The sequence below is a fragment of the Nicotiana attenuata genome, unplaced genomic scaffold (assembly GCF_001879085.1).
Source record: "Nicotiana attenuata strain UT unplaced genomic scaffold, NIATTr2, whole genome shotgun sequence".
In the NCBI taxonomy this organism is placed as follows: Eukaryota; Viridiplantae; Streptophyta; class Magnoliopsida; order Solanales; family Solanaceae; genus Nicotiana; species Nicotiana attenuata.
Window position 1 is genome coordinate 96,319 of NW_017673458.1, and position 26,914 is coordinate 123,232.

Here is a 26,914-nt window from a genome sequence, read left to right on the forward strand (position 1 = left end):
TAAGAACATTTGGGTGCAAATGTTATGTTCTCAACAATGGAAAGAATTGGCTTGGAAAAATTGATGCCAAGAGTGATGAAGGAATCTTTTTGGGATATTCTTCTCAAAGTAAAGCCTACAAGGTATACAACAAGCGGACTCAGTGTGTTGAGGAAAGTGTACATGTAATCTTTGACGAGTCCTACCTCTCCTGTGAGAAAAGCAACAAGGATGATCAATATGGAGAGCCTCTGCTGGTTCCAAGTGAAGTCATTGATATGGCAAATGGAAGGCAGATATGATGAGTCAAGTGAAGGAGACAAGTGACGACAATGCAGTCTCTTCCTCATCAGTCGGAGAGGAACCGGGTACCACAATTACAACCACTGAAGCTGAAGAAAGAGTGGTTGATGCAGTTCAAAGTACACCACAGGTGGCTGAAAGAAGGATACAAGGGAACTAGTCAGGATTACCCAACTCCTCTACAAATGAAGCTCAAGTGCCCAACTGGAAACACAAAAGCTCTCATCCTCTTGACAACATAATTACTCCTCTGGATTCAGGAGTCCAAACCAGATCAAAAGCTAGAAATTCACTTGCCTTCTCAGCATTCCTCTCCCAAATAGAACCCAAAAACATTAAGGAAGCCTTAAAAGATGCAGACTAGATCACAGCCATGCAAGATGAGTTGCATCAGTTCGAAAGAAACAACGTATGGCACCTGGTACCTAGACCCTCAGATCAAACCATTATAGGAACCAGGTGGGCATTCAGGAATAAGCTCGATGAACATGGAAACACTACAAGGAAAAGGCAAGGTTAGTGGTCCAAGGCTACAATCAGGAGGAAGAAACTGATTATGATGAGACTTTTGCTCCGGTTGCTCGCATGGAAGCTATCAAAATCCTCATTGCCTTTGCATCACATATAGAATTCACCCTATTCCAAATGGATGTCAAAAGTGCATTTCTGAATGGCTTCCTCAAGGAAGAAGTGTATGTAAAGCAACTTCCAGGTTTTGAATGTCATAAACACCCTAAATATGTGTTCAAATTGGACAAGGCATTGTATGGGTTGAAGCAGGCTCCTCGAGCTTGGTATGAACGGTTGTCAAAATTTCTCGTAGAAAATGGTTTTACAAGAGAAAAAATTGACAACACTTTGTTTCTGAAGAAACGAGCAAGAAACCTGCTCATTGTTCAGGTATATGTTGATGATATCATTTTGGGGCAACAACTGATTCACTATGTGAGGAATTTGCAAAACTCATGGGAAATGAGTTTGAGATGAGCATGATGGGTGAGTTGAATTTCTTCTTGGGTCTTCAAGTAAAGTAGTTCACAAAGGGAACATTCATTAGTTAGCAGAAGTATATCAAAGAGCTTCTGAAGAGGTTTGACATGGAAGCATCAAAAGTGATTGACACTCCCATTGCCACAGCTACTCGACTTGATATGGATGAATCTTGCTCTCCGGTGAATCAAACAATGTATATAGGCATCATTGGGTCTCTCCTCTATGTTATTGCAAGCAGGCCAGATATTATCTTCAGTGTGGGTCTATGTGCAAGATTTCAGTCAAACCCCAAGGAATCTCATCTAAAGGCTGCCAAAAGAATCTTGAGATATCTTGAGGGAACGCAAGACTTGGTTCTCTACTACCCTTCAGGTGATAATTTTAATCTTATTGGGTATGCTGATGCTGACTATGCAGGTTATCTTGTAGATAGGAAAAGCACGTCTGGAATGGCTCTCTTCTTGGGATCATGTCTTATCTCATGGGGCACAAGAAAGCAAAATTCAGTAGCTCTTTCAACAATTGAAGCAGAATATGTTGCTGCAGCCTCCTGCTATGCTCAGCTTCTATGGATCAAATAGCAATTGGAAGATTTTGGAGTGTACACTGACTGTGTGCCTCTTCTGTGTGATAAAACAAGTGCACTCGACATGGCCAAAAATCTTGTCCAACATAAAAGAACCAAGCACATTGATATGAGACATCATTTTCTTAGAGACAATGTGGAGAAGGGTCTTATCTGTATAAAGTTTTGCAGCACAGAAGACCAAATTACATATATCTTCACCAAAGCCCTGAGCAGAGAACACTTTGAGAGAAACAGGCTGGCACTGGGGCTAATAAAGCCTAATTGAGAACCTGATTCCTACTATATGGCTATGAAAATCACATATAGGTAAAATTAGCTAAAGTGTTTTCTGGCCAAGTCTAACTCACTTCTATTCCGTTACAAGTAGACACGCATGATGATTGTAGAAGCTACTGAGGCAATGCATAAGCGGTAAAAGAGGGTTTAGAATTTTTGAAAGACCGATCAAGAACCTGGTTCTAGTACCATAGGTTAGTAGTCTTGTGTTTTTCTCATACATATCTTAAAAAAATTGAGTGCCATGTCATCAACCTTTTCAGACCCTGCATGTCACGTCTTTTCTTTCAAATCCCTTCACTTCCCTCTGAAACATTGCATCTTCCCAGAAATCTATCGCCATTTCAGAACAGATTTCTCTCTCTCCCTCATAATTGCCATCTTTCTCATTAAAACCCTCTCATCTCCAAACCTTGAACGATCTCTCTCTCTCTCTCTCTCTCTCTCTCTCTCTCTCTCTCTCTTCTCTCAGCCTCTCCAGAACTTTCAAACTAATTATCTATCATGGCTGAAGATCAAACAATCCTTCCCACCATTGAAGAGAAAACCCTCGACTCCTCTGTTCCTAGTGAAACACCTCTCAACATTCCCCCTTCCACCACTATTGAAAGTGAAACACCTAAACCTGATTCTCTTTCACCCTTTATCACTCTCACCACTCCCTCAGACCACATTCTCCCTCTAAGTGTTGAGAACTCAGAAATCCTTAAAATCTACAGTTTCTCTTCTTTGTCACCTGAGATTCTCACAGAACAAAGCAAAGATGAAGAAAATAGTGAGTCTCCACAGGCATAAAAGGTTTCTGAGGACAATGTTGATCAGTCTACAGGTACTCCTGCCTCGGACATTGTTGCACCTATGGAATCTCAGGAGAGAAAGGCCATAGAAAACATGTTGGCCGTCTCTACTGAAGGGATAGTGAATGAGGAAACCTCTACTATGCCTGAGTCTCAGGGGGAAGAGACTCAGCCGTTGGTGGGAGAAGGAACAATGGTACTCTTTGAAAAACCAGCACCAGAATGAGACTATTGGACTCCTTTTAAAGGACCTGACCCCTTTTATGAGGAAACAGGTCAGGGTTCTTCTTCCCATATCAGTTTCGACCCTGCTCCTTCTACTCACTTTGATGTTGAACCCTAGGAAGTAGTGGCTCCTGCTATGAGGTCCAATGATGAAGAAGATCAGGATGATGTTGCTCCGAGTGCGTTTATTGCCAGAAGGAGGCCAGTAGCCACTCCTGATCCCTCTCCCAAGCGACCTACTACAAAGTTGCAGAAGAAGGAGGCTCTTGAGTCTTGCTTTGAAGAAGAGCAAAAGGAGTAACAGGAAGAAGAAAAGGAGAGATTATTTGTGACAAGAATATTCCGGTAGTAGAAATGGATGAGGAAGCTCAAGAGGAACCAAGTTCCTTAGTTAAGAGATCTCAGAAAAAGAAACAATCTGCTGAAAGTATTTCAAAGGAGGTTGTTGGGATGCCCAGTAAAAAGTATGTGGAAAGTGGTGACAAGTTGAAGCAAGTGTTGGTTGAAGAGTCAATGTCTGATAATGATATTCTAGTGAAGTCAAGTGGAAAGGTTAAGTCTAGTTGAAAGTCTGGTAAAAAGGAAATTGAAGCACGTGCAGGAACCCAATTCTGTGAAGAAAGTGACATGTGAAAGTGTGTCTGGTAAAGAAAGGTACCAAAAAGTACTATGGGGTCGCACATTTGACCCAGAAATATCTGAGATGGCTGGTATGAGGCATATACTTGAGATGGTCGAATTTTAAAGGTGGGTACATCTGTTCAAAGTAGATGTGCCAAAGGTTTATGAGGATGAGGTCCAAAGTTCTATGAAGACCTCTTTACTGTTGAATCTGATCAAATCTGTGCACTGGTAAATGGAGTCGACATTCTTATGGACTCTGCTTTGCTAGGTGACATACTTAAGGTTCCTGCTAAAGGAGTGTCTTCTGTTAGAGATGCTTGTGGAGAAAACTTTAGGCATGTTATAGTTAAGGAGGGAGCAGTGCAATGGGGGAAACGGGTACACAAGAAAGCCTTGCTTCCCGTTTATTAGCTCCTTTTTGAATTGGTGAATAAGGTCCTGCTTCCTCGCGTTGAGAGGAGGTCCATCACATCCAAGTCTGATCTGTATATGATGGAAGCATTGTATGGGTTCAGCACTGTTAATCTGCCAGCTATAATGATTGAGCATATGCAAAAGGTGGCAACATTTAAGGATGGAATCATGGTCTTCCCTATGGATTTCTTCTCACGCATGTCTTCAAATTCTTCAATGTGCCTTTGGGACAGCCTAAGATGGGGACCAAGAAGTAGACCTTCTCGCAGACTACTCTAGAGGAATGTGAGTGTGTTGAAAAGGTTGGAGGGGTAGGAAGCACTTCAACGATCTCACAGCTTATCAATGCTCAGAACAATGCTACTGAGGAGATCAGGAAGTTGAAGGCTAGGAATGCCATTCTAGAGACTCATCTAAGTCAGGATCAAGAGGCACCAGGGTCCTCCAATTCATCAAGTGCAGAGGTTGCTCGTTTGACAAAAGAAAATGCTGATCTCAGGCAACAGGTTGAGAACCTGAGGGAGAAACTGCTCGCAGAGCAAATGTCCGCAAATGCTCAGATTGATCTCGTTCTCAACAATCTTGCTGCCGCTTCTAAGCCCTCTTCCTCTAGTGTCCCCTAGGCTAATCCTTCAGTGACCGGTTTCCAGTTTATCTCTTCTATTTAGATGACTTTTGTGGTAGTTGTTTTTGTTTTTTTTATTTTGTGGTATGGATGGAATTCACTTGTACTGCTCCCGTTCTTAACGGTCCAAATCTGCCTTTTCTGTAACACCAAAGGCTTATGTTTTATAAAATTAATAAAGACTCTCCTCTTTTGCTGTAAATGCTTATGTTTCTCTGCTTATCTTCTTTATCATGTGGTGTGCACATATGTGGCATGAGTTAGCTAGGCTAGACCTATTTATATTGATTGCTTGCTTATGTTTTTTTAATGATGCCAAAAGGGGGAAGAGTAGTGTTGGTAAAATTGAAGGAGTTACGAAGAAGCAGCGACTGATTCAGTGGGAAGCAAAAATTTAGGGGGAACTTGTGAAGTTCCTGATACTTTATCTGTTTTTTTTTTCTAAATATGATTGTCAATTTTTAAGTTTATCATCATCAAAAAGGGGGAAATTGATGGGTTTACAATACCTTAGTTTTATGTTTGATGATCTAACAAACTTATTGTCAAAGAACCAGATAAGGAACCTGATATACTTGGTACACAACTCAAATCAACAAACTCAAGCTCATGTGAGTTGCTATGACTTCAGAAGACAAAGAATCAAAACAGGGACCTGATCCTCTTGTGTTCCCCTGACAGCAGTACGAAGTCAACTGTCTACAGCTGAAAAGTGAACTGCCTGCATTGTACACGCAAACAGTGCAGCACAGTACAACAGTCACTTCTCATTGACCAACCAAGTAATTACATCATTCAAGTGATGTCATCTATATTGTATTAACAATAAACATTACAACGAAACATCACTTGAACACATGAGAATTATTCAAGCACTTCAAGCGTCTGACAATCAAGCATTCAATTGTCAAGTGCATCAAGAACAAAGTACAACACTACTACGGACCAGTTCCTACATGAAGTCTCTTGTATGTCCTTAGTTGAGTTGTAACTTTGTAATTGTTCTTCATTGTAATTCCTACTCTGCTTATCTAGAAGCTTTAATTAGGAACCCCTTGTAAACCATAAACCTTCAGTGTTTGTGTCGTGACTAGAGTTAGTCATGAGTTGAAGTCTTTGTAATATGTGTATTGCAAAATGGCTTGTAACAGGTGTATTACAAGTTAGTGAGTGATTAAGAGTTTAATTCCTAGATTGCATAGGTTGTAATCTAAAGTTTGCTCATAGTGAAGTTGAAATCCTACCAGTGTAGGTCGTGATTTTTTATCTCTTTGAGCAAGGATTTTTCCACGTAAAAGTTCCATGTTCCATTTACTTACTGTTGCATTAGCGTTATTTGTGGAAACCTATATAGGACCTGGTCTCTATATAGTTTGGCGGACTTATATATTCTATCAGTTAATTCATTATATTAACATAAAATACATATTTTACACATAATCAGCATATAATTTTTTGCATATTTAGTCAACCATTGTTAAAAGCCTGATTGAGTAATTGATACATACAAGAAAAATTAACCCAAATAACCGTTCACCCAACCGCTTAAACTAAAAATACCCGGATGATGTATAATATATGTATAATCCATATATAATATGTGTATAATTATATATAATCAGTATATAATCTATGTGTATCTTCTAGGAAAAGTAAATACTTGTAATTTAGATGGCTATTTGTGTAAGAATCCCTTGATACAATCACTAATGGGACTGGCTCCCGGGCCCTGGCCTCTGTTTTAATCCATCAATATGACCCTGTTCTCGAACCCATTTAAGTAGCAGTCAGTGTAAAAATTGCGTAGAGTAGCCACTTTTTAAAGTGGTATTTACTTTTTATCCAGCATTTTTAATGCTGAGCAAAAGTAGTCACAAGTCTATTAAAATTAATATGAAAAGATGGTATTACCCTTTCTTCTATCTCTTTTCCTTCCCAAACCCTCGATCAAAACTTCAAAACCCTTTCTCCCAATCAAAATTTCCCAAACTCCTCTCGTTCTTCTCTTCCCCGTGCAGTAAGTTCTTCCCCAACTTATTTGAAAATATCAAAGTTAGTCCTTAGTTCCTATTTAAAATAAATGTATTTCTTTACACAGCGCACGAATGCATACATTTCATTCAAAAAATATAAACTCGGTTAGGAAGTTCAAGTCAAAGCTTTATTTTCTATTTGTCTTCTTTGAGTGGAGAAACTTCATATATTATGATGAGACAATATAAAATCCCTCTCGCTGTTGTCACAGTATTCTGGTCTATCAACTGCTGGACATAGAGATACCAACCATCTCCATTATAGGAATGCTTGTCAAAGAAAGAATTGGTCCTTAAATTAGAGTTGGAAGTTCAAAAATTAAGGACAGGTAGTCCTTAAGTTAGAGGTACAAGCACATAAATTAAGGACAGATAGTCCTGAACTTAGAGTTCCAAGTTTAAGAAATAAGGACATGTAGTCCTGAACTTAGAGGGTATTTGGATTGGCTTATTTTAAATGCTTATTGGCATTTGAGCACTTTTTCGGTGTGTGTGGTGTTTGACAATCATAAAAAGTGCTTAAAAGCACTTACTTTTAGGCATAAAAAGTACAAAAATAAACCAAATGCCAAAAGTTGGGTATTTCCAACTTATGGCTTTTGGCTTTTAGCTTAAAAACTACTTTTTATAAGCCAATCCAAACACCCTCTTAGAGTTACAAGCTCAAAAACTAAGGATAGATAGTCCTTAACTTAGATTTACAAGCTTATAAATTAAGGAAGCTAGTCCTGAACTTACAGTAACAAGTTCATAAGTTAAGGACACTTGGTCCTGAACTTAGAGTTGGAAGTTCAAAAATTAGACACTTGGTCCTTAATTTAGAGTTACAAGTACAAAAATTAAGGACATGTAGTCCTTAACTTAGAGTTACAAGCACAGAAATTAAGGACAAGTAGTCCTGAACTTCGAGTTCCAAGTTTAAAAGTTAAGGACATGTAGTCCTAAACTTAGACTTACAAGCTCATAAATTAAGGACAACTAGTCATAGACTTACAGTAACAAGCTCATAAGTTAAGGACACTTGGTCCTGAACTTTATGAGCAGAAGGGTATTTTCGTCCGGACGGATAAAATTTTATTAAAGCAGCGATTAAAGACTAAAGACATTATAAAATAGTGACTTAAAAGTAAATACATATCTTATTACTGGCTAACTGTGCACTTACCCCACGGTCAGTAGTGTCGGATTTGACAAGGCCCAAATTATTCCAAAAAGGAAAGGTCCATTTATCTGCCACTCTAAGAAAAAGTCCATTTATCCGAAAAGTCCATTATAGTCGCACTAAAAAGCCAATATCTCATTCATTAGAGAAATTCATTATCCAAAAAATTAAGAAGGAAGACTTCCCACGAGCTTATGAATTGTTTAATGATTGATCAAACAATCTGCTTGGGAGATATGATTTTTCAGACCCGGCATTACAATCATTACCAAATTTTTTAAGATAATGAGTGTAATATCCTGAAGTAGACCTGTGGTGAATCCAAATGCTAAGTTCCAGAAGATTTTTTAGGTCGAACCTTATATGCGTGGGCGAAAAAAAAAAAGGTACAAATTGAATTAAATATATATTTAAAATTCACTCACTAAGTCAAAATCTACGGTTGAACTTAGATTATTTAGGTCGAACCTCATATGTGCGTGTAAAAAACAAGTTCAAATTGAATTAGATATAGATTTTAGAATACACTCACTACCTTTTTTTTTACCATATAAATCAACTTATTTTAAAAAGTATTTAGAATACACTCACTAACTCAAAATCTACCGCGCCTACATTTTGGATCCCCCACGACAAACATCAAGGTAAAGATGCATGTTAAAACCCATACAACAACAACAAATCCAGTGTGATCCTACAGGTTACCTTGCGAAGTTATGATCCTACAAGTTACCTTGCGAAGTTATAGAGGCTGTTTCGGATAGACCCACGCACACGGTAATAGCAGTGTTTAAAAGAAGTGCAGATCCATCTTGGCAATACAAATATGCAGTATTTATAACAAATTTGCTTTCATAATCCAAGGAATGTTATGTACAACAATTTTATTAATTTGCTGGTAGAGGAAACATGATTCCTCTCTGTTAACAATGAAATCTACAGAGGACACATATACAGAGTCCATGAGAAGTAATTAAATGCTACTACCTTTTTCAGCAGCTGCTATTAATAATAAATGCATATCATTAGCATTTCATCAGCTAAATTTATTCTCAGTAAACAATTTCAATGAATTTATTTGATGCCCATGTTCTGGCCACATCAGAAACCTTATTTTCCTCAACCTGCAACCTTCTCAACTTTGGTGAATTCAACACAAATAACTCAACAGCCTGTACCTCAATCCCACAACAATACATTACATCAACACTTTCTAATTTCCTGCAACACTTGGCCAATGAAACCATTGCTAAATTTGTCAACTTGTTACAACCCCTTAACTTCAATTCATTCAAATTGTTACAAGACACAACCATTGATATCAGTTCTTTATCAATTAACATGTCATTAAAAGACAAATCCAATTTCCTTAATTTCTTCAAATCCTGTCCTAATGTAGCCAACAGACCAGATTCTCTTTCTACTACATCACAATTTATCAAAGCCAATTCTTCAAGTCCATTAGCCATAGCATTTCCAAGAATCTTTAGCCCTTCACCAGTAACAAGACAACAACTTTGTAACCTTAAACACCTCAAACTCCTCAAATTTTCAGCAGCAGCTATCAAATGACTATTATCAAGATCAAGAGGCAATCTTAAATCAAGCTTCTGTAAATTAGTACAACATATGCTTTGACTCAAGAAATGAAGTAACCCCTCTTTACTACCACCATCATATATCAACAAAGAATTCAACATACCACAATTCTCAGCCAATTTTAACAAAACCCCATCAACAATTGCTCTACAAGTTCTTAATTCCACTGTTTCAAGACCCTCCAAATATTCAAGAAATGCTAAAAAAGAACTTTGATCACCAACACTTTCACAGCTTTTCAGCTTTAAATTTCTCACCTTTTTGCAATTTCTCCATAAAAAACTAACACCCTTATCCCTTGCTTTAATTCCAGTCAATAAAAGACTCTCTAAATTCAACTCAGAATCACAAGAACCAGAAAAGTCAACAAAATCCAATTCCCTTGAATCCCCAGCTGAGTAAACAGATAATTCTTTAAGAGATTTATTAAAAGAAGCCAACCACATGAAATTCAAAGGTCTAAAAAGAGTAACAGTAAGAGAAACAAGATTAGGACAAGAAGCAGAAAGAGAAACAAGAGAAAAATGAGAAAGAGGACCAGATAAGAATTTAAGGTACTTGAGATTAGGACAAGATGAAGAGATTGAAAACAGTAAATGATCGGAAGAATCTAAGGTGGTTGTAATAGTAACAGAGACAGTAGATAAATATGGGTAAAAACGAAGAAAAGAGGTAAAAAGAGGAATAAAAGGGGGTTCAATGAAACTGAGAGAAAGAGAAGTAGTTGAAGAGCGAAGAAGATAAAGCCACCGCTTACAGACTAAAGAAACGGCGGCGGAGGACGGCGGTGGAAGGCGGCGGAATATTTCTTGAAGAAGTTCATCACAGAGAATTGTATTCATTCTGTACTTTGCAGTTTGCAGACACAAAAAATCAACTGATTTCTATAGTTTGAGCTGTGAGGTGGCTTTATTTACCTACCACTCGTTATTTTTAATTTTTTTAAAATTAGCTTTCATTTGCTTTTGGTTGTGATGTAATTTTCTGGTTATAATTTTCTTCCCCATCTTTTGTTTTTTCTTTTTTGTTTCTTTTTTAAAGGACTTAAAAAAGGGAGCAGTTCTCTGACGTGGAAGACACGAACAATGCCAAGTTATTGCAGTGAAGCAAATGCATTTCTCATTATTCACTTCTGGATTTAATTTGCTTAATATATACTATGATTTTGAAGGGAAGCGTTGCGCAACAGGAAAAGTGTTGATTTTTAAGTCATAGAAGTAGCTTCTTACAAATACAAAATAAAATTGCCCGATTTTACTGATTTACCGAGACTAGAGTGAAGGATCGAAGATCGATCACGTAGTAGATCAGACCGAGGCACGAGGACAAGGTACCGAGTTCGGGATTCGAGGTACCTGCCGAGATCGAGGTCAGTAGTGATCGAGACCAATTGAGATAGACATCGAGCAAGATCGAAGATAGCATAATGACAGAGTGGCGAGATATCTCTAACTGGTCGAAGATCATTGCGAAAATCTCGGAACGGATCAAATCAAGAACGGTTAATTAGCTAATCATGGGATTTTCTTCTGTAATTAGAGTTATACCATAATTAGAATTCCTCTACTATATAAAGAGGAGTTCCAATCATTTGTAAGACACATTGTTCTCGCATAAAAAAGCAATATAACACATTGTTCATCAGTTTGCTTTATTTTTAATTGTCCTAGTATCAATTAGTTCGAGGACATTCTAGCTCGAGGGCTGAATTCCGTTTCGACGCTGGTTTGATTTACTTTATTGTTGATTTCTATTACTAATCTTCATATTTATCAATTGGTATTAGGTGAAATCACGTGTCCTTAAACTCACATTATAAGTTTAATTATTACCAATTTTAAGCGTAAACAGTATATAAGATCCAATGTGGCTCGACCCTCCCTGAATATTACACATAGCAGGAGCTTTATGCACTGGGTAGTCCTTTTTTTATACGAATTTTATCTTCTCATTTTGTTTTAACTTGTTGTAGTACGTTACTTGTCTCATTGCGAATAAGTATTGTAGTTTTTTTTTTTTTTTAAAATAACGTGATAGTATAATTTTTTTATATTTGTATACTGTATATAATAAGTGAAACCCTTCTCCTACACATTATATCACTTAGGACCAAAGTGAGTAATTTCAATTTTCAATAGCGAAAAAGGAAACTAATTGAAAAGTGATAGATGCATCTCTTGATACTTAAATGGAACACAAAAGTGAGAACAAAGTAAATTGAAACCTACTTAAATTCTTCTGCACTACTACTCCATCTTAGCTGAAGTAGTTAACTATTAATTATTCTACAGAAATAAAGTTTGAATTGACAGAAAATTAAAATTTAAAAGATTATTTAAAAATGAATTTGGCGAAAATGAAAAACAAAAAGTCCACGAATTAGGCTGTGCTTAGATTAAAAAGCATAACAAAAATAGAAAGGCGCGTGCAATATGCTAAGCGATGACGGGAACTACACCTACTCTTTATTTGTTTGCATCGAATTTGTCTACATCTTTTATCGCCCACCACGTTTGCTACGTTGGCACGTTTCTTAGACCGTTCATTTTATTTGTATCTAAGTACTCTGTCCGTTCCAGTTTACGTGAATCTATTTTTTTTTGGTCCGCTTAAAAAAGAATGACCCCTTTCTAAATTTGAAAACAATTTTGGTTAAACTTACAATTCTACCCCTAGTGAGAAGCTTTTATAACCACACAAATACTCTGGGGCCCTTTTTGAATTGTTTAGGACCACAAATTCCAAAAGTCTTTATTTTTTCTTAAACTACGTGCCCAATCAAACAGGTCCACATAAATTGAAACGAATGGAATACTAATTTTCTTGCCTTTTGCATCATTAAATTTCTCCTTTTTGTCCTCAACCCAACTTATACTTTATTCTAAAAAAAATTAGTAAATATCTTTGGAGATGAGGGATAAGGTGAAAAAAAAAGGAAAGGAAAATCTTTACGAATCTAAATTAACGAACAACAACAATAATCTAGTAAAATCTTATAAGTGAGGTTTGGGGAGGGTAGAGTGTACGCAAACCTTAACCCTACCCTGAAGGAGTAGAAAGGCTGTTCCGGGAGACCCTCGGCTCAAAAGATGAACGGAGATAATAGATCTGTATACGGCTAAAACCGAGCCCACCTGATTTTACTATTTGACCGAGACCGGGAGGTTGCATCGAAGGACAACTTCGTAATAGAACACACTAAAATACGAGGATAAGGTACAGAGTGTGGAATCGAGGTACCTGCCTAAATCGAGGCTAGTAGCAATCGGAGCCAAATGAGACATACATCGAGTAAGATCGAATATAACACAATAACAGAAAGGCGAGATATCGGTGACTAGTCGAAGATCATGGCGTAAATCTCAGAACGAATCAAATTAGAAATGGTTAATCAACTAATCATGGGATTTCTTCTGCAATTAGAGTTATACCATCATTAGAATTCCTCTACTATATAAAGGAGAGTTCTAATCATTTGTAAGACACATTGTTGACAAACATAAAAGGAATATAATTCTCTTTCTTGCTTATACTCTTGTTCATCAGCTTGTTATATTTTTATTTGTTCTTGCACTAATCAATTCGAGGTACTCTAACTCGAGGGCTGAGTCCTGTTCAAACACGGGTTTCTTTACTTTACTGTTGATTACTATTATTAATCTTCTTGTTTATCAGTTAGTATTAAGTGAAATCACATATCCTTAAAACCACATTATAAGTTTAATTGTTATCCAAATTTTAGGGTAAATAGTTTGGCGCTCGTCGTGGGACTAAGGATAATAATGATTGCTTAATACTGATTCCGATAACACACACACACACACACTCTACTTTACGCTTTGTTCTTGTAAGTGTTTTTGTTTACAGGATAAAACATGTCAAACTCACAAACAATACCCACACATAGAGACAATGACCTCGTATTCCACGGAGAAAACTATAATATAGCGGCCTTAGGGATCGAGGTGCCTCAGACTGATCTCGAGGGAGTACCAATTGCAAATCCCGTTGACGTCAGTTCACATATCGCCCTAAATGAAAATTTGGGCGCTCATTCCGAAGGTAGCGTACGCAGGGTAGGTCGATCTGGTGGTCGAGGTAAGCAGAGCAGAGGAGATGGTGGAGTCAGCCTCCAATTGATATTCGAAATGTTACAGGCTCAACAAGCCGCTATAGCACAACTACAAAATCAGCATCGAACGACGAGTGGGGTCGAACCAGAAGTCGTCCACAGGATTGAGCCAGTACCGAAAAGGTCGAACACCAGTGAATCGGGGATTGACCCCGCCATTATAAAGATGCTCGAGGAGCTCACTAAACGAATTGAATGGGGAGAAAAGAAATTCGAGGCAAATGACAAGAAAGTAAAGACATACAACTCCCGTGTTGACCAAATACCGAGGGCACCGCCGATTTTAAAAGGTATGGACTCGAAGAAGTTCGTGCAAAAGTTGTTCCCCCCAAGGGTGGCTCCGAAGCTGATTCCGAAGAAATTTTGCGTGGCGGAAATACCCAAGTACAACGGGACTACCGATCATAATAAGCATGTCACCTCCTATACATGCGCAATAAAAGGAAATGATTTAGAAGATGACGAGATATAATCTGATCTACTAAAGAAATTTAGGGAAACTCTATCGAAGGGGGCAATGATATGGTATCACAATTTGCGACCTAATTCCACGATTCCTTCTCCATGCTTGCAGACTCTTTTGTAAAGGCACATTGATGTGCCGGAGAATTTTGGCACATTTAATATCAATTGCTTAGATTTTAGCTCGTTTCAAATGCAATTGTCTGTTATACTTATGTAATTTTATTGTTTTGCAGTGCATAAGGCTTGAGGACCCAAAGACATGGAAGTGAAATCAAAAAGCCGCAAAAGAGCAAGAAAAAAACAATATTCGGTCGCAAACTGAACATGTGGACCGCAAACTCAACATGTGAACCGCATAATGCTCAAGGAGATCGCAAAACACAACAAATTGTTTGGCCTATCCAAGTGAAGGAAATACGGTCCATTATACGACCGCATAAAAAGTTTGCGGGCCGTATAACAAGTTTGCTGGCCGCGTAACAAGTTTGCTGGCCGCATAATGGATTGTAAACCTCCAGTAGAAGTTGCTGAGATTAGAAATCCGATGGCAAGATGCGGTCGCATATCAACAATGTGGACTGCATAACCAACATACGACGACTACCTGAAACCTAGGGTTGTGAAGATGCGATGGAACTGAAGAGAATGCGAACCACATGTCTGTTATGTGACAGATATGCGGTCGCATAATTGACCTGGAAGGGTATTTTTGTCCGAAATTGGCCCCGATTTTTAGCCCACTATAAATAGATTAATAGGGTTTTGTGGGGGCATCTGGTCTGAAAAAGGAGCTACATTCCAAGCTTTGAATATTCCCATCTTTAGGAAGCTTTGAGAGTGAAGAATCTTGCACTTTGTAAGCTTTATGGAATTTAATATTCTCATCTTTTTGTATTTTAGCATGTGTAGCTAGTCTTAAATACTAAGGTTGTGGACCCTAAATGGGTGTAATGTTAATGGGTGTTTAACATTGAATACATATATAATGGTTGGTTGATATATATTTATTTCTCATTCTTCATTTATTATTGGTGGTTGCAATCATTAACAAGTGTCATTATATTCTTTCTTTACTTGAAAAAGTGAGTTAGGGTTCGGTAGAAGTAAATATCAAAGACTCAAGGCTTTAAACCTTGTTTAATAGAATCGCTTAGGAATAAATGGGTTTTATTTGGCATAAATTGATTACTCTTAATTGCAACGCTTTTATTTTTGGAAAAATCATAAAGAAGAAATAATACCCAAATATTGGAAAATATTGGGTAGTTATTTAGAAATCCTTTGCATATCAAAAGGACCTTCTATTAGAAATATATCATATTAACACCGATAGCATTACATTTCATTGAAGGGGACACAACCTTAGTTTAGTTAATCAAATTAATTACAACTTTATATAATCATACTTATTACTACTTCACTAAATTACAATACTCTCAACTACAATACTCTTGTTATTTTAACGGAATAGAAATACGATTTAAGTTAAGCTTCACACTACTCAAGTAAACTTTTCACGCCTATTCCCTGTGGGATTCGACCCCAACCTAGTTGGGTTACTATATTTGACATCGATCGCTTTACATCTTTTCTATTCCATCACACTTTGCTTGCTTTGCTTGGTGTGCTAGGTAAGAATGGCCGATTATGATGAAGAGGAGAATCCCTTTGCGGACATTGAGGAATACATTGATGACACCAATGCTATTCTCCCTCCACGGGTTGAAGCTTCTACATTCAAAGTGGAGCACGGGTTAATCTTAATGCTTAAGGCATAAGGATTATTCAGGAACTCTACAGATGATGATCCAACGCAACACCTTAGGAATTTCTTGGGTGTGTGCGCTATGCATAAACAGAATACTGTAACAGGTGATGCCTTGAGATTGCGGGTGTTCAAATACTCATTAACAGGAGAGGCGAGAAAGTGGATTCAAAATTTACCTCCTCAATCTATCACTTCTTGGCCCGAACTTGTCCGTGCTTTCTTGTCCAAGTGGTTTCCACAAAGCAACGTGCTTTCTTGTCCAAGTGGTTTCCACAAAGCAAGAAGTCCGAGCTTAGAGACAAAATATTCTTCTTTAAGCAACTGCCAGGAGAACACTTACATGAGGCGTGGGACCGATTCAAGTTGTACTTAGTGAGGTCACCGAACCATGGTTTTTCGGATACTATTTTGATGGAGAAGTTCTACATGGGTTTAGACCCATTGTCCCAATCCATAGGCAAAAACATAGCAGACGGATCTTTCATGGATAAGTCATTCCCGAGGATTACACAGATTCTTTATAAGATGGCCAAACACAATCAAGCATGGCACTCTGAAGATGCTAGTGGTGGAATCTCCTATGGTACTCCTTCTCTCACCAACATGATCAAAGAAAATCAAGAGAGAGACCAAGTGATTGCCGGGATTGCTACGAACATTGATGTGTTGACAAAGATGTTCACGAAAAATCAAACGAAGAAGGTAAATGTTGTGGAAGACATGCAACCAACAGGAAATCAACATTTTGAAGAAGCCAACTATGTTCACAACTATCAAGGTGGGTACCGCCAACAAAATCAATGGAAACCCGCAAGGGAAAGGCCAACGAAATTGGCGCAATGGCCAAGGTGGATCGAGTCAAGGTAATTGGAATAACAACAATAGCAATGCCAACAGGAGTTCCAACCCCTATGTTCCACCAAAGGGGCAATATTACAAGGAGGGTCCTTCAAATGAATCCAAGTTGGAAGGAATGCTTGGAAAGATCTTGCAAAATCAAGAGAGAGATGATGCTACAATGAGAACAAGTCCGAAATTGTGGGGTCACATACCTCCTCTATACAAAAACTTGAGATGCAAATGCGAGACTTGTCAAGAGAACAAAATCCAAAGCTCAAAGGTACTCTTCCAAGTGATACAATTGTCAACCCAAAGGGAAATGTGAGCGGTCCATCTTCTCATTGCATGGCTATTACTACTAGAAGCGGGAAAGTCCTTCAAGATGAAAGTGAACAAGTAGTTGAAGTAGATGACCGTGAGCAAGAAGTTGAGGTACAAGTTGAAGTGCCGGTTGTTGTTGAAAGTGAGAAGCCCTCCCAAGAGGTGGAAGTCCAAAAAGCAAAGCATGAAGAGGTTAAGGAAAAGGTGAAGGAGACCCCAAAAGCTCCTCCACCAATTTCTCGACCTACTCCTCCACTCCCTCAAAGGCATGCAAGAAGGTTAGATGATGGCAAGTTCGAGAAGTTTTATGATATTTTGAAGCAATTATCGGTGAACATCCCGTTCTTAGAGGCTTTCCAAAAGATGTCGGGATTTGCTAAATACTTAAAGGACTTGATGACCAAGAATAGATCTACCGAGAATGAAGGGTGAGTATGACTCACCGGGTTAGTTCTATTATTGCTACAACAACCGTTGAGAAGAAAGAAGACCGGAGAGCATTTACAATCCCATGTACTATCGGGTTGAGAGATTTTGCAAGAGCACTTTATGATAATGGGGCTAGAATTAACTTGATGCCTCTTGCTATTTACAAGCAAGCGGGATTGGGTTTGCCAAGACCTACGAGTATGAGATTGCAAAGGCCGACCGTTCAATCAAGAGACCCGTGGGCCGTGGGTATTGTTGATGATGTCCTAGTGAAAGTGGGAAAGTTCCTTCTCCCGGCCAACTTTGTTATCCTTGATTGTGCGGTTGACAAGGAGATTCCTATCATATTGGGAAGACCATTCCTTGCTACAGGAAGAGCTTTGATGGAATTGGAACGAAATGAAATCAAGTTCCGAGTGAATGATGAGGAAGTCACTTTCCAAGCTAGTAAGGGTTTGAAGTTGCCGAATGCATATGAAGGGATATTGTTCATAGATGTTGTTGATTAGGTCGAGGATGCTAGTGACATGAAGATGGAGGAAGAGTGCCTCGGTGAGGCCGTGGCGGCAATTTTGGTAAATTTTGATGGTGAAAACATGGAGGGGTATGTAGAAGCCGTGAATGCATTGGAAGGACGTGGGTCCTACGCTTATGCACCGAAGAATCTCTCTCTTGAATTAGAAAATATAGCTACTCCTCCCGCAAAGCCTTCCATCATTGAGCCGCCACAACTTGAGCTCAAGCCACTTCCATCACATTTGAGGTATAAATTTCTTGGCTCTAATGATACTTTACCCGTAATCGTTTCCTCTTTGTTGGATGATGTGCAGGTAGGTAAATTGTTGAATGTCTTGCGGGAACACCGAAAAGCAATTGGATGGACAAAAGCGGACATCCTAGGAATTCCCGCCGGAGTTTGTGAGCATAAAATCCAATTGGAGGAAGGAAGCAAGCCGAGTGTTGAACACCAAAGGAGGTTGAATCCATCGATGCAAGAGGTATTCAAGAAGGAGATAATCAAGTGGTTGGATGTCGGGGTGGTCTACCCCATTGCGGACAGTTCTTGGGTGAGCCAGGTGCAATGTGTTCCAAAGAAGGCACGCATGACAGTAATCCACAATGAAAAGAATGAGCTCATCCCAACAAGGACCGTCACCGGGTGGAGAGTGTGCATGGACTATCGGAAGCTCAATAGTGCCACGTGCAAAGACAATTTCCCTATGCCTTTTATTGATCAAATGCTTGATCGGCTAGCGGGAAGGTCATTCTATTGCTTCCTTGATGGATATTCCGGCTACAACCAAATCGACATAGCATTGGAAGACCAAGAGAAGACAACATTCACTTGCCCATATGGAACCTTTGCCTTTAGCCGGATGCCGTTTGGATTATGCAACGCTCCGGCTACCTTCCAAAGATGCATGATGTCCATCTTCTCATACATGGAGGAGGATTCTTTTATAGGTGTTCATGGACGACTTTTTGGTGGTAGGTGACTCTTTTGAGCATTGTCTTGACAATCTTAGACAAGTGCTCAAGAGATGTGAGGAAACCAACCTTGTGCTAAACTGGGAGAAATGCCACTTCATGGTTGATGAAGGCATTGTCTTGGGCCATAAAATTTCAAAACATGGCATAGAGGTTGATTGAGCAAAAATTGAAATCATCTCCAAACTTCCTCCACCAACCTCGGTAAAAGGTGTTCGAAGCTTTTTGGGGCATGTTGGATTCTATCGGCGCTTTATCAAGGACTTCTCAAAAATTGCAAATCCTATGTTCAAGCTCCTTGAAAAAGATGCCAAGTTTGTGTTTGATGAAAAGTGCCTTAAGGCATTTGAGGAACTAAAAGAGAAGTTCACCACGACACCCATTATTGTCGCACCGGATTGGTCTCTTCCATTTGAGCTCATGTGTAACGCCAGTGGTGTGGCTATTGGAGCAGTTCTAGGCCAAAGGCATAACAAGGTTCTCCATCCTATCTATTATGCAAGCAAGACACTCAACGGTGCGCAAGTGAACTATACTGTGACAGAACAAGAACTCCTTGCCATTGTATATGCCTTTGAAAAATTTCGAGCTTATTTGTTGGGGTCTAAGGTGGTGGTCTACACCGATCATGGCCCTCTTCGCTATCTCATGGCGAAGAAAGATTCCAAACCAAGGTTAATCCGGTGGGTCCTCTTATTACAAGAATTTGACTTTGAGGTCAAGGATAGCAAGGGCACAGAAAATCAAGTGGTGGATCATCTATCTAGGCTTGAAGAGGACGGACGACCGAAGGAAAATCTTGATATCAATGATGCATTTCCTGACGAGCACATCTTGGCATTGTCTTCCTCATCTACTCCTTGGTATGCCGATATTGCTAACTACTTGGTTAGTGACCTCATTCCGGATGGATTGGAAGCTTATCAAAAGAAGAAGTTTCTGAGAGAGTGTCGGCAATACTACTGGGAAGAACCATTCTTGTTCCACATTTGTGCTGATAACATCATTAGGAGGTAAGTTCCAGAAGAGGAAATTATGCCAATTCTAAAGGCATGCCATGACTCACCGGTTGGGGTTCATCATAGGGGCAATCGAACGAAGGCGAAGGTACTTGAATGTGGCTACTATTAGCCGTCGATTTATCATGATGCCAACCAAATAGTCAAGGCTTGTGACCAATGTCAAAGGCAAGGATCAATCTCTAAGAGGCATGAAATGCCAATGCACTTTGTGATGGAGGTCGAGATCTTTGATGTGTGGGGAATTGATTTTATGGGTCCCTTTGTTAGCTCATGTGGTATGAAATATATTTTGGTGGCAGTGGACTATGTGTCCAAATGGGTTGAAGCAATCGCCTTACCGAACAATGAGGCAAGGAGTGTCACCGCATTTTTAAAGAAAAACATATTCACACGGTTTGGCACTCCTAGAGCCATTCTTAGTGATGGTGGATCTCACTTCTGTAACAAGGCTTTCACGGGGATACTGGAGAAATATGGCGTCAAGCATAAGGCGTCCACACCTTATCATCCTCAGTCAAGTGGCCAAGTTGAAGTTTCCAACCGGGAGATAAAGAATATTCTAGCAAAAACTGTTAATGCAAACAGGACCGACTGGTCAAGGAAGCTAGATGATGCGTTGTGGGCATACCGCACAGCGTACAAGACCCCTATTGGCAGTTCTCCTTACCGGTTAGTCTTCGGCAAGGCATGTCATCTACCCGTAGATTTGGAACACAAAGCCATGTGGGCTTTAAAAAGGTTGAACTTGGACTATGCTGAAGCTGCAAATTTGAGGTTAACACAACACAATGAAATGGATGAATTCTGTTTCCATGCATATGAGAGCGCAGCTGTGTACAAAGAAAGGATGAAGTTCGTCCACGATAAAAAGATCTTGAAGAGGGAGTTCAAGTCGGGTGACTTGGTTTTGCTTTTCATTTCAAGGCTTAAGTTATTTCCGGGCAAACTCAAATCGAAGTTGTCCGGTCCGTTCAAGGTGGTAAATGTTTCCCCTTTTGGAGCTGTGGAATTAGAATCAGAGGATGGACTCCGAACCTTCAAAGTGAATGGCCAGCGAGTCAAGCACTACTTGGGCACAGATGGAGAGAAACACTTGGTGGAACAGTTAGCTCTCAAAGATGGTCCATTCCCGACCAATGAGTAAGCCCAACGAGGGGCCAACTTCGTCGTGTCGCGATGTTAAATCAAGCGCTTCATGGGAGGCAACCCATGCGTGGTAACATTCTTTTTGTCCTTTAATTTTAATTTTTGTTAGATAGATTAAATTGAGCAAATTGACATGAGTGTTAGAGTGCAGGTGTTCTAAAAGGTCATAAAACAGGGTGAGATTGCGAATGAAATGGAAGAAAAGTCACCATGGGAAGTTTGCTACATGTGTGCGATCACATATTGACTATGCGGACCGCATAGTGATCGCAGACCTGGACAGATTGTTGGGCACAAATTATGTTCCGAAATGCGGCAAAGTTGTGCACTTTGCGGACCGCATATCAGTTATGCGATCGCAAAGGTGCACCACATCATGCGTGTGAGAAACCAGAGCTGAAACCATCGCATAACACTTATGCGACCACATAATGTGTTATGCGGTAACTTACCCACCGCATTCTCACCAGGTAAGTAACCCTACCCCTTTCGCATACCTCCCTTCACTTGCACACAGGCGCTCCCTCGCACACACATCGCATTCAAACAAAACAAAAACAACACAAAAAAGTGGAGAGGGAAATAGCTAGTTTGCAATTAAACGAGTGAACAAAGATTACACTAAGTAAATTCATCTCCTTCTAAGCATCTCATTCATCTAAACTCTGGTATGTTCCTCCTTCCCTACCTCATCTCTGTTGATTTTTTAGTTTTAATTTTGTTTTGTTTTATCTGGTTTTGTTTGTTTTCTCTTTCTCTTTGTTCTTTGTGGTCAGCTGCTCGCACTGGGGGTTCTTGCATAAGTAGTTAAGTTCAAGATTGCTGGGTAGTGAATTTAGGGGAACCATTGTAAAGGGTAGAGATGAGCACGATGACTTTTTTGGGGCCGCAGAGTCGATTTGCGGTCCGCATAATTGCCGCATAAGAAACCCCAGGGAGCCTGGTGAAATGTGACAATGCGAAGGATTTTGCGATCGCATATGTGCTGTGTGGATCGCAAAGCCATCGCAAACCAGGACGGTTTGTGGCCTCTTTTGAACTATTGTGTGCGACCTTTTTGCGATCACGTATTCATATTTGCGATGCCTTTTGCGATCGCATAGTTATTGATCTTTATAGGCATACAGTTTTGCAATGGGAATGCGAACTACATAGTGGGTTATGCGACCGCATAACCCATCGCATTTTCTACTTTCTTTGCAATATTTTTCTCTTATGCCTATTATGTCGCTCACACTTAAGTTCTTTGCAGTTATGGCTACCAGGAAATCTATTGCTACTCGTGGACAAAAGAGGGCCTCCACCGGCCAACATGCACAACAAGCCAAGCGTTCACGACTAGACCTGTTGCTGAACAGCCCTCTTAGTCTGATAAGGAGGAGACCTTGCCGTCAGTCGACTTACAGGCTGAGGCAAGAAGAAAAAGGGGAGATGATTTCCAACTCCGTTTTGGGGTCACAGGCTCTATGAGTCTGTATAAAGAGGGGCTTAAAAAACGAAAAATCCTGGAGGAGAAACAACTGAGCTTGAACGGGTTACACGAGCATTACCCCCACATACTGGAGAACATTAAGGCAAGAAAATGGGAGTGCTTTACTGAGGTCCCGGATGATTTCAATGAAACACTGGTGCGGGAATTTTATGCTTCCTACGGGGCTTCCAGAACACCTCATCACAAGCGCAACAAAGTCTTCTGTGAAACGGTCTTGGTTCGAGGGAAGCAAGTGCTGTGTGACAAGGGCACTATAAATGATCTATATTTCTCAAACTCGAGACTGGGGACAGCTGAGTACGATACCAAATAGGCCAACAAGGATAGTGAGTGTGAGCACGTGATTTTTGCCCTAAGCTATAATTCCCAAAATTTCAAACAAAACAGTTCTTCTAGTATTTATAATTTTTTGTGAATTGTGTGGCATCCTTTGGTAATTGTTGCATTTTTATTTGTGCATTTTAATCCATATGAAAATACCAAAAAATAGGCATTGGCATTTAAGGATTTAACTTCACAACTTTAGTAATTAATTTTAGAATAAAATGTAAAAAAAATTGCAAGAAAATAGTTGCATTTGTCTTTAAATAGAGTTATAAGTAATTCTAGGAGTTAAATAGTGTAATTAGGTCTTTACTTTGTTTTAGCATTTTATAAAATCAGAAAAAATAAATAAATACAAAAAATATATATACAAAAAATAGATAAAAAAAAAAGAGAAAATTCAAATTGGTCTTGAGTAAAGACCAAATTTGGGCTAAAATCAGGTAGCCCAAACAATTTCCACGTCCAGGCCCAAACACCCTGCCCGGTCCAATTGCCTCACGTTCAAAACGACGTCGTTTTGACGTCGTTTAATCACGACCGTCTATTTCCCCAAACCAATGGCCACGATCAACTCTCAAAATGGAATAAAACTGTCCGAATTATACACAAAAAATAAAAAAACATAATTCCTCTTCCTCGTACCAACCCGTCCCCTGTAACGCCGGTGCCGGCCACCCTCCTCCGCCCTAGCCCCACCATCCCTCCGCCGTCCGCCGCCGGCCGGAAATCGCCGCCGCCGGCGGCGAAGCTCCAATGACCACCAAAATTACACCCTGGAACCACTGTCTCCTCCTCTTTCCAAATCCCCAAATATCATCCTTCAATTCCTCGCCAAACCTCTTGAATATTAGATCGAATTTTCCGGCCATGACACAACCTTGTCCAAACCACCCCAAATTAACACTACTCAACCACCATCATCTCCTCTTTCAAACCCCTTAAGCCTCACCCTTCAAATCCGACCAGAACATCTCGAATATCGGATTGAATTTTTCGGCCAAAACCCAAAGTACGCCAAATTATCCCAAATTGATACCCTAGGTTCATCTGAGTCTCCTCTATCCAACCCCCAAAGCCATTAGTCTCGAATCTGCCCGGAACGTTACGAATTTTAAATCTCAATTCCGGCAGAACCCTAGCTCAGAAAATCTTGGGGATTTTGGACCGTGATTTCCTTAATCATGTGTGTTCTTTTGAAAACACACGATTAGGGATGTTACGCGTCAAGAATCCCGGAGGATTCAAACAAATGACCGGTCAGAGTTCACCCCATAGTCAGTCAAGTGCTCAAGTTAAGTAAGTTTTCCTCGTTCTTTTTCGTTAGTCTTTTCCTCTTGACTGATACTTCCTTTTGATCAATCAATTTAGGGCTTGAGTTTATTTCTCCTCATGTTTCGGTTGAACCAGTGTTCAAATAGATTAGCCTGTTTCTTATTTGTTATTCTTCATTGTCTTTAATTAATAATGAGAATTGGGTCGTTTGTCAATTTAGTTGTGACTGAGTTCTTTAGAATTAGGATTGATCATGTTTAGGATTTAGTTTAGGTTTTGAGTTGCTTAAATCTTCTCCAGGCTTCATGAATAAGTTTGTTCTATTAGTTGTGTGTGTCGAATCTGTTTGCTTACAGTTTTGATCAATACTATTTGAGCACTGTTTTACTTTGACTTGTTATTAGTAGTTGTTAATCCAAAAATCAGTAGTTATTTGAATTTAGGATTTGCGATTGGATTGGTGGCTGGTTAATTTGCAGAAATAGTTATTTGAACCAGGGTCAGTTAGAAAGTTTAGTGTAGTTAATGTAGGCTAGTAATTTCAGGAGGTTCAAAGGGTAGTTTAGGCATAGGAAAAGGGTACTTTCATCAGATTTGGTAATTTTTAAAGGGGGGTAAGGATAGAATATGGATTGTAACAAGTATAGAACCTTCTAGGATGGACTATAGTGTAGGTTCTAATAAACTTAAGGTAGTTTCTTGTGTAACAAGTCAGAAAATAAAGGGTAAACACTGAAATTAGAATAGGGACTAAGGGGTAAAGGGAAAAATCTGAAATTGGACCTAAGTTCACCTATAAATAGGCATTCATTTGCCTTGAGGAACAAGTTTTGAACAGCCATCTCGACCCCTCCCCAAAGTCATCTCTCTGATTCTCCACAAGTTCCAGAAAAAAATCAAAAATTACTATTACATTAATCCCTCCTTAGCTCATTTTCAGATCTCAGTCCCTAATCCAACTTCCTAGCTCATTAAGGATGAGAAGTAATTTAAATTCATCTGATTCTGCTCGACATTGATATTTACAAGCTGTTCAAGTCAGATGTGCATGAGATTTGCTTGGTTCGAGTTAATTGTTGGTCATTTACTGGTTGTGTTAGGGTTAAGCTCATTTCTGGTCAATTTTGGTACTGTATGAGGTTTGCTGTATGAATCTGGTTTGGTTTGGCAATAATTCTGGATCATTGAGTTATTTCTGGGGTTGAAATCGTTTGTATTTGTCTGCTGTTCGAAATTCGAATTACTGTTGCTTGCACTGCTGTTGCCAACTTCTCTGCACTGCTATTGCTAACTCCTCCTCGTCCTGTTGTATTTTGAATATCAGGTACACATCTTGTATTTCCCAGGCATTTGAAATGAAATGAAGTGCTGATCAGGCCCCCCCTCATTGAACTCCTTTGCTTTATTTGTGATTGATTAGGACTTTATTGTTATATGTAATCAACTAAGGACTGTATAACTGGACTGAATATCTGAACTGTGCAATGGATTTTAATTCTGTTATGTAATTAATTTCTGGGAAGATTGCATCCAATGTTTAATCCTATATGTAGTATAGATTGCATCCAATGTTCAATTTCGGTATTTAAAACTGGGCAGTATTAGGTTGATATCAATAGGACAACTTGAATAAGTTTCTGGACTGTTTCGATTTTTAGTTCTAACAATAAGACTGCATATTGGAATCTGAATTGGAATCTGGCCTGGCTTAACAGTTTGGGCTCAGTATTTTATTATCAAAAAGAGTAAGTCTCAGGGCCTCAATGAACGGCCCAGGCTCGGTTAGATGCTTGTGCACGTTTGGGCCTTGGCCTAGATCTGCTTGATCAGTTTATGGTGTGCACATAATTTTAACCTTTTCTTTTGTTGGGCTCGTCCTGGAGCCCCGAGGCTGCAACCAGTATAAAGTCACTATTAGGTCCAGTAACGAATAGTTAAAGACGATTAAATATAGAAAATCATAGATTGCCTTAGGAATTACCCTTTAAAATAAACAATAGACGAGACGAGCCTCGCCAAATAAACACACAAATTGCGGGGCCCTCATTAATTGCTTATATCAAAATATTTAGACCTCGGGATGTGCCATTTAGCGAATTTCATGGCTCCCCACACAGTTAATAAACGCGTAGTTGTTTTAGGCACGTATATTAATAAATTTACCTTCCTAAATACGGGTGCACATTTATGTGACCCAAATCCAAATCCCAACGAAGTCGAAATGTGTTAACAATCACGGGCGCACTGGTGCGACGTGGTTCGAGACGCATTTTTACGACGTTGCAATTCTTATTAAACACAAAAAAAAATAAAAGCGGTTTACTAATAAAAGCATAAACTAGAACATGTTTTGAAATCAGATAAATCAAATACAACAGTTGAGCGACCGTGCTAGAACCACGGAACCCGGGAATGCCTAACACCTTCTCCCGGGTTAACAGAATTCCTTACCTGGATTTCTGGTTCGCGGACTGATAACAGAGTCATAATCTCCTCGGGTCGGGATTTAACCGGTGACTTGGGAAACCATTAATTTCCTAAGTGGCGACTCTGAAAATTTAATAATAAATCCCGTTCCGATTGTCACTTCAAG

At 39.4% G+C, this 26,914-nt stretch overlaps 2 protein-coding genes across 2 annotated transcripts; one reads left to right on the forward strand and one right to left on the reverse strand.

Moving 5' to 3' along the window:
* Positions 1-1,379: 1,379 nt before the first annotated feature.
* Positions 1,380-1,856, forward strand: LOC109216423 (uncharacterized mitochondrial protein AtMg00810-like). Its single transcript, XM_019380573.1, has one exon. It carries the CDS (start codon positions 1,380-1,382, stop codon positions 1,854-1,856), a length of 477 nt encoding a protein of 158 aa, XP_019236118.1.
* Positions 1,857-8,847: 6,991 nt separating this feature from the next.
* LOC109216426 (F-box/LRR-repeat protein 4) lies at positions 8,848-10,509 on the reverse strand. The gene has a single exon (XM_019380576.1). The coding sequence runs from the start codon at positions 10,459-10,461 to the stop codon at positions 9,073-9,075; it is 1,389 nt and encodes a 462-aa protein (XP_019236121.1). The 5' UTR covers positions 10,462-10,509; the 3' UTR covers positions 8,848-9,072.
* Between the last annotated feature and the right edge of the window lie 16,405 nt (positions 10,510-26,914).